Source organism: Amphibalanus amphitrite, unplaced genomic scaffold, assembly GCF_019059575.1.
Source record: "Amphibalanus amphitrite isolate SeventyFive unplaced genomic scaffold, NRLGWU_Aamphi_draft 001273F_arrow, whole genome shotgun sequence".
NCBI lineage: Eukaryota > Metazoa > Arthropoda > Thecostraca > Balanomorpha > Balanidae > Amphibalanus > Amphibalanus amphitrite.
This window is the reverse complement of record NW_024882766.1, coordinates 192,274-200,718: the sequence shown is the minus strand read 5'-3', so window position 1 is coordinate 200,718 and position 8,445 is coordinate 192,274. Positions and strand designations below refer to the sequence as shown.

The 8,445-nt window shown below is 50.6% G+C and overlaps 1 protein-coding gene across 1 annotated transcript; it reads left to right on the top strand.

Annotated features, from left to right (window-relative positions):
- The first annotated feature begins 475 nt into the window (after window positions 1–475).
- LOC122371729 (cytoplasmic protein NCK2-like) lies at window positions 476–7,710 on the top strand. The gene is made up of 4 exons (XM_043348331.1): window positions 476–543; window positions 1,178–1,320; window positions 1,946–2,181; window positions 6,197–7,710. Exons 1-4 carry the CDS (start codon window positions 476–478, stop codon window positions 6,395–6,397), a joined length of 648 nt encoding a protein of 215 aa, XP_043204266.1. The 3' UTR covers window positions 6,398–7,710.
- Window positions 7,711–8,445: the final 735 nt, after the last annotated feature.

The window sequence follows — 8,445 nt, the reverse complement described above, 5'->3', positions numbered from 1 at the left end:
AACCGATAAACCTTTTAGGCGAAAAAGGCACTATTTCAGGCCCATTTTTGATTTTTTTGCGATATTGGTAAACAGAAGCTTCTTATCCTAGGAAAAATAAAATGGGAAATCTTTCAAAGGTGGCACACACCTTTAAGCTGCGAAGTAGTTAGGTCTATTATTTCGTCATTCCCAGACCACTTCACTTTAAATCCTTACTCGATAAGATATTTAAGCTTCTGTATCGTGCTCCTCAATGCAAAACTATCCAATACAGTAGGTGACTTTCTCGGGGCGATGGCGCTGGGCGGGCGGCACTTGGCCGGCGTTAGTGCCTGATTTCCATTTCAATATGAGCGCGGCGTCATCTCGTAAGGTGGCGGGGCCTTGCGCGGCCGAATTGGTCGCGTCTGGCGCGGCGGGCCGGCGGACGGACGGTGCCCATTTGGCGCGGATTTGTGGCGACCCCAGACGCCCCCTGAACGTCGCCGTGAAGATGCCGCTGATCGAAACGGGCCAGGGCGGTGCCATGGCGCGGCAAGAGATAGTGCGGCGACGGAGCGGGTGCTGCGGGCGGGTTCGACGTAGCTGGTTACTTGTGGTGGGCAGTGATGCTGTCTGATGCTCAAGTCAAATGCGCAAAATGACCTTTGAAGTCGGCGCGCTCTAAAGCCCCAGTAAACCTGCAGATGCCCACGTCAGGATGATGTGCCCTTCAGTGACGCTCTCTAACGTCGCGTCAATCAGGACGGTTCGTCCATTGGAATTTCGGGACCGCCGATGATCACATCCGGCCAATTAATTCGTCGGATGGCCGAGCCTCATTCGGCTCTTTGAGCGCTAACAAGTTTCACGACGATGTTCGACGTCGGCCAAACGGCCATCGGCGGCCCCATATCACGGTTCAGCGGCAAGTCGATCGCGGTCTCTCAGCCGAGTCGCGCTCGGAATAGGATGACTCATTGGGACTCCCGTTGCCTTCCGGCGTATCCAGGATCTGGAACTTAATCTAGCGTAGTTATGCAAGTTAGTTAGTGTAGTTACGTAGCTATCATAATGTGAGCTGGACGCTGGTGCGCTCTAGCGCCTCCTGAGGTTTATTTTACGCATGACTTCAATCTTGATCCTGTCTCATTCCCTCCTCGCGAATCGCTAACTGCAGTCTGTAATTACGTCTTTAATCGCTCCGTCTCCGGAGTTCTGACCCTGTTTCCGCTCCGTTTGGCCAGGTGCTGGACCGGCCGGCCAACGACCCCGAGTGGCTGATGGCTCGTAACGGCCAGGGTACGACCGGTCTCATCCCGCGCAACTACGTCCGAGAGCTGGGCCGGCAGCTGAGTGGTGAGTCGGTGCTCCGGTGGTCCCCGTAACGATCTGCCGGAGAGAGCGGGGAGCAGGGGAGAGGGGTGGGAGGTACGGGTCGTGGGAGGTGATTGGAGAGCACAGGTGGGCGGAAGTGTTTCAAGGATTGTGAGACTAGGTGGTCGAGCGAAAATGTTAGGATCTCTGTTGTGTGTGTTGGTATTTGGATCGGATGCGGGTTGATTGCTTTTGTTTTGCACCAATATCATTGCTAACTTTTATATCGCCGGCATGTTTTTGCAGATTCTCGTAGATACAATCAGGGAGATGTGTCAATATTGTCAATATAAAGGAAAACCTATGCCACCAGACGCGATTCGTCTTGGGGTCAGCGTTTACTGTCGTATGTTCGCCGATAGAACCCGTAGGTTTTCCGTTGTTGGTTCGCCACATTGTCCACCCACACCTAAGCCTCATGTCCATCATGGGATTATCGTAGCACCACCGGGCGCCTGTTGCGTCTCGCCTTCCATTTCCTTGTCGGAGACAATGCTCTTTCCTCCCCGTCCACTCAGGAATGCCACCGCTCGCCACCTCGGAACAACAAATGGACCCCACTAATGGGCCCGGGAACCCCAGCTAACGAACCGACTCCCGTCCACAGAGGGCAAAACAAACGGTAACGGCGCGGCGGGCGGCGGCCCGTCGGGCGCCGAGGACCCGGTGCCCAGCTCTGAGCTGGCGCAGCTCCGTCTGGGTGCTGCAGACGCGTCCGGGGAGCGGCCGCACCTGGCCGGAAAGGACTGGTACTTTGGCCCGGTGAGCCGGTCACAGGCGGACCAGCTGCTGGCGACCCGCGGACAGGACGGCTGCTTCCTCGTCAGAGACTCCGAGACAAACGTGAGTTAGCCAGACTATGTACATAAAGTGGGGCTATTTGAAACGGATTTTACAGTTTTTGGCCTCTCCCTTCAAAACGGTTGATATTTCCTATAACATGTAAATTGTAAAAACGTAGTTCTCTGTAACTGCTTTCAGATAGGTCCATTTTGGTTCAGCTAGTAACCATAAATAAACTTATTTTTCTACTTGAAGCCTGTCTCAGATAGCCCCATAGTGTGGGGCTATTTGAGACAGTTTTAGTTGCAAGGAAGTTGAAGAAAATCGGTCAAGCTAGGGATAATTCTTTTAATGCCATGCGATTGGAAATTAAATTTTGATACTTGTGCCAAAAAGTATTTCTTTCAAATACAGTTATGTAACTCTCATAATCAAACTTATCGTTTTTCGTTGGACATAGCATTTCGGTCTGTCAAAAAAATTGCATTACTTTATGCTTGGGCTGTCATAATATGATGCGACCCTAAGCTTTAAAAATCACAGGAAGATTATGTAGGACTATTACTAAGTCAACGACAGTGAAATTTTCAAAATAAGTTGTGTTTGTCTCGGGCGGCGTAAAACATATAGGCCGAAAGTTGGTGGGGCTATTTGAGACAGGCTCGCTAATGCATTTAACACACCGCAATGCATTAAAAAAGGGAAAACCAGTTTTCAATATGGTTTAATGAATGGCATGCATGATCGGTTGTTCCATTGCACATCAACCTGTGAAGAAATAACAGAAAAAGGTCAACCAGTTTTGATTTTATACCGATTTTCCTAGATCACTGCATGTTGTATCGAATGGCCGGTTACCGCACTGCATCCAGTACGTATACTTAAGGCTCACCTAACAGTACGGATGTATGATAAATGACCTTCAACGGTGCCTTCTGGTCAACCAGAGTAGACATGGGTCCATTACCGACCACGTCAGTGACTAATGAAGCACATTTTATGCACATATTCACAGAGGTAAGTAATATCGTCACAAACTGGAAGGTCACATTGAGCTACAATGTGTAAACATTGCTTGCTGCTAAAAGTATCATGAACCCATGGCCGATTCACCGGTGTTTCTTAGCTCGAACGTTTGATACACTTTAGGCAGATGGCGGTAAGTCTTGCATGCATGCAAGATGCAAGATGCATCATATCACCTGTTTTAGGGCCTTAGCATCACAAACATCAGCTGTATTTGGCATATGTTGAAGTTTGACGAGGTGGGTATCATCGGGATTCTGAGACATTGGGTTACACAACCGTCACTACCGTTAACAATATATAATGTCTTCATGAAAAAATGTGCTTAGCCCATAAGTAAAACGATAGTTACGATAGATTCGGTTGCAAAGTTTTCAAAACTTCAACCATGGTAAGGTGCAGGTAGGGGTGCTTTTCGTATAACTTAAATTGTGTTTTTTTTTCTGTATTTCTCGTTTAATGCCAAAGTTCTTTCAAACCTTTTAAAAATTTTCCAAAAATCCTATCAATGGAATTCACCGTTAAATTCTATATCACCCCGAGCAAAAATTGATGAAAAATATCAAACGGTTTTAATTTTACAGCAATTTTACTAAACCAATACCGTACTGTCTCAAATAGCCCCACTGTCTCAAATAGCCCCACTTTACGGTACTGTACGGCTCTAGCGCGATTAAGCGGTAGGTTTTGCACTTTTACATTTCTGGTTATATCTCAGAAACTAATCATTTCTGGTTATATCTCAGAAACTAATCGATCTACGATGAAGCCATTTTACACGATCATGGCGGGGCTTGTGAACCAACAAGTCGATCGCATCTTCAACACTTAAAAGATTAAGACGACGAAGACATAGCTTGAAGTACGCTAAATTTTCAAGGTGCAAAACCTACCGTTAAAACCCGCGAGACCTGTACCTACATATACGTCTATAATATGTCTATCTGTTCGTCTGTCCGGCTTGGTCGGCCGGTCGGTCGGTGCTCCGTCTGTGACTGTCCGTTTTGTCTGTGAGTGTGAGCTGTATCTGTCATGGTCTTGTGTTTTGGCTGCGCGAGTTGTGAATAGAATATCCTCGACATTGAGAAGGGTCGCAGCGTAACAGACCCAGTCTCGGTCGTCAAGCATGACAAGCTGTTGATTGATTGAATGCACTCGGCAGAGTCAGAGCAAGTCAGTTGCCGCAGTGAGTTACACACTGTGAGTCTGGAGTCAACAGTGAGTTGACTTGTTACACACTGAACACTGAACAGTGAATGTTCAATGAATGAATGAACATTTCTAGCTACCACGACTGATTGTGTGGTGGGGAAGGGAGCGAGCTGGTGCTCGCGAACTAGGCACACGTATGGATTGCTTGATTTGGAGAGTGGCGCCTTGCCATTTGTGAGCGTCACCGCAGACTGTATATTGTTGATTACTTGTTCAACGCTTTGGTGAGTGGGTACTATTTTACGGCCGTATCTACAGCTCTCTTGGTTTTATTTTATTAAAAAAGTTCGCATGTCCCGTATGAGTTAGTTAATTGGGGTTTACGGGTGCGTCGACTACGGGCTCATTTGCACGAAGCTATGTCTCCTGAATTGCGTAGATTATGCTAATTTTTGGTGCTCCGGCACCAGTGATTCAGCAACACTATTAGCCGTACTTTTACGACTTATCTTTCGGCTGGATTCTGAACAACGCGCATTGAATGAAAGTAAATGAAAGAGTGTAGAGAGTCTATAATTAACGTGGTTTTGTTTTCCTTTTTTATTTTTGCGAACTGACCATTTTTCGCTGTACATCTTCTGTTTCCTTTGGGCAGGATTTGTCCGGATATGCCGTCAACTCCAGGGACGATATATTATGAAGTCATTAATGCCGCCTTTCCATTCATTTTGTATATCTCGTAACACATCGTCCAGCCATCCGGCCGGTGAAATTTACTGTCCGCATATGACTGAGAATATGGGAACACTTGTTAGCTAACATTAGCTGAAACAGTTGTCTCCAAACCCCAACAACAACACACACACCGACACTGGGAGTAGGAGTGTGGTGGTGTCCCTGCCTGCCGCCTACCGTCGCACCTACTCAAGGGCGGAGCTCATGACCGCCCGGGCGCGGGGGGAGGAGGGGACAGGGGGGGGGGGCAAATCGATAGACGGCCCGGTGCCGCCGCCGCCGGCCGGCAGTTGCTCTGAAATACGGCCCCGTTCTGCACAGCAACGAGCGCAGATACCCAGTTATGTGCTGGGACGTAGGCTCAGTGAAAATGAACCAAAAGATGCACTATGTAGTCACACTGTGTTGTCAGTGTGCAAGCACAACATTTCGGAAAGGTGGGGCTCTTTGTTCTCAATATGTTGACTATAACATTTGGCATTGCTGTGCAGCTAGCTATCACCACATATCGCCACTTTCCTGTTGTATCTTTCAGCTTAGAATATTGATCGTTCGATTTGCCCCGCCCCTGGAACTGGTGTGGGATGTGACAAAATGAAACTCCTTTTCCAACTATTGCAATGTGATGCCGAAGTTTCCGCTCTGTAGTATGACTGGCTGCGTTATATATCTATGTAGGCATCTCATAACCGTCTTGCTTGTGACCCTAATGAGTCCGGACGGTAGCCTGGCAATGCCATTGTGCTGAGCTACGGCCCAACTAATGGACAATGACTGTGGACCCTTTCATTTCACAGTGGTGTTATTGGCGTCATAAAACATCAATCGTCATTATTGATCTGTTTAATCAGCTTGTATGACACGATATGTTTTCCTCTTGTCGTGATGATATGCTTACAGGGCGACACTGAGCGCAGTACATACAATCCAGTGCAAACCAACGACAATGAAGATGGAGCAATGGATAAACCTATTATGTCCTCAGCGATGCTCAATGTCCTTACTCTCGATTGGTTTTCGATGTTTTCAATGTCATCAATTCTCGCCTCTAGGAAGGCGGTATTTTTTTTTTCGTTTGTATTCTTAAAAGCCTTTAATTTTCATCATTCCATTGGCTGGTTAGTTTGTTTGACCTGACGTGTTCTGTCGTTCGTTCCGACAGGTGGGCGACTACTCCGTTTCGCTCAAGGCGCCGGGACGCAACAAACACTTCCGCGTGGAGGTGAAAGGCGCCCTGTACTGCATCGGCCAGCGCAAGTTCCACACGCTCGACCAGCTGGTGGATCACTACCAGCGCTGTCCGATCTACACCAATCCACAGGGCGAGAAGCTCTACCTGATCCGACCACTGCCCAGACAGTAGGCGCCGGCGGAACGGTAGGAGCCGGCTCTGTCGAGGTCCTCTGAGAGTCCGCGGGATGTGGTGGCCCCGCTCCTGTCACCGGGTCCCGCGGGGTCTCAGAGGGTCCCGCTGGGCCCCGGTGGAACTCGGTGGGTCCCGCGGGGCCCCGGTAAACCCATGAGGGTGCGTGTCATGACTTAGTTGGGCGGCGTGGCGCCAGGCCCTTACCCATCGCGGTCGTTCTGACTCAGTTTGTTTCGGTCCATTGTCGGGGCCTGTGGAACGGTGTGCGCCCGGCTCTTGCGTTCTTTAATTGTGTGATCGCGAAGGGAGATTTGTTTTGTGCAATAGTCATGCGACGCCGCGCCGACGGCCGGCGTTTGAATTATATCGTCATTCGGCGCGAGACTAGCCGCCTCTCGGCGGGGTCTCGGCGCGAGGATAGCGTGGAAAGGGTAGCTCGGACGGGGGCCACCTCGTGTCACGAGCGGGATCGACCAATGCGCGAGATGCGACGGGCACGGACTGTAGAGCGTAGACGCGAGGAGAGACTCGTGTAAAGTCAGCGAGCGTGGGAGCGCGGAGAGGCGCTGAGGACCGGCGCTACGATACGCCGGGGGGGCGGCGCGCCCGGCCGGCCCGGAGGCTCTCTGTTTCTGTCTGCCGCGCGGCACAGCTCGGCCTGTGGCCGTCCGCCGGCTGCGCTGCTAGCCTGTAAATAAGCCGGATCATATTCACTGAACCTCCGTCTAGTCTGCGCGAGTGCGGCGCGCGACCGGCGGCGCTGCTGCCGCCCTCTGCCCGGCCTCGAAGTCTTACCGGCGAGCAGAGGGCGCCGCCACCGCCGCCGCCGCCGCCGCTGCTGCCGCTGCCGCCGCTGCTGCCGCTGCTGCTGCTGCTGCCGCTGCTGCTGCCGCTGCTGCTGCTGCTGCTGACGTATTGTCGCCCTTCGCAGCTGCGCCGCCCGCGCCCCGCCACGGAGTCTTTCTTTCTTGCATGTCTGCCGCGGTGTGTCGTGTAGACGTAGGCATTCTGAGGTTATCGTTTCTAAGGTGTTTTTGTATGAATTTTATAATAGCCGGCGGGCGCTAACGCTCTCGGCTCGGTGTGAGCGAGTCGACCGGCGGTGCGATGGGTTTCGTCCTGTTGGTTGCTCGAGGCACGACAGAGGCCTCTAGTCTATGCTCCTGTATTCTCCGTTTAAGCCGATTTACTAGTGTGTAACGTAGCAGCTTGTAGACGCGGCGGCGGCGCCGTCCGTTCCGCTCAGGATGGAGGCGCCGCCGCGCCCGTCGGCCCCTGAGTTCGTTCAGAATATACTGACGGTGTCGCGACCCGAGTGACTGTGCTGGAGCGTGTCGGAGGTGGGACTGAGGGACAGCTCTGAAAGAGTATTGGGATGAACACTATACTGATTGGTGGGTGGATGGGTTGGGCTTTGCAGGGAGTCGTCTGCTACTCCGGCTAGTCGCCGGGAAAGGAGCTTCTATCAGACATTGTGATCAGACGAATGGGCGAAGACAAAGAAGGCTCAACTCGTTCTTACAACGAGTTACACCTGATGTTACCTCTGTCCCAGTTAGTGTTCAAAGGGACCATTTGCTTGAAGTAGAAAGTGAACGTTATTTGTTCAGTCACGTCATAAAATTCAAACATATTACCGAAGACCACGTGTATAATGAACGCAACTGTATGTGTATTGTAATTGTATGGGTGACTGGAGCCTACCCTGACTGATCTTCGTCGCATCATTCTCATCCTTCGACCCCTAGCGCCTGATCACAGCTCCCAGCTTCGTCACCAGGGCGGCGCCACTCGTGTCTCCTTGGCACCAAAAGTGATGCCCGTGCACACCCAGAAAAAGATTTTATGCTTTTGATGCTTGATTAAATTACGGGATGACATACCGATATTCCTTCGAATGCTCTATAACGTTTCAGTTTCCCTTGCTAAACGTTGAATCGCTAAGCTTTTCACTACTATACTCGTTACCGTGTTTCTTCGGTGCATTCCGTTTCGTCACATTTAGCGAGTTCACCGTTCCGTGCTTCTATCCTCTGGATACTGAA

Bases quoted from the DNA above. Each gene is read 5' to 3' on its own strand.
- LOC122371729 (XM_043348331.1), top strand. From the start codon at position 476: ATGCCGCTGATCGAAACGGGCCAGGGCGGTGCCATGGCGCGGCAAGAG. The intron at 544-1,177 runs GTGCTGCGGGCG...CCGTCTCCGGAG, and splicing joins ATAGTGCGGCGACGGAGCGG to TTCTGACCCTGTTTCCGCTC. The intron at 1,321-1,945 runs GTGAGTCGGTGC...TCCCGTCCACAG, and splicing joins GCTGGGCCGGCAGCTGAGTG to AGGGCAAAACAAACGGTAAC.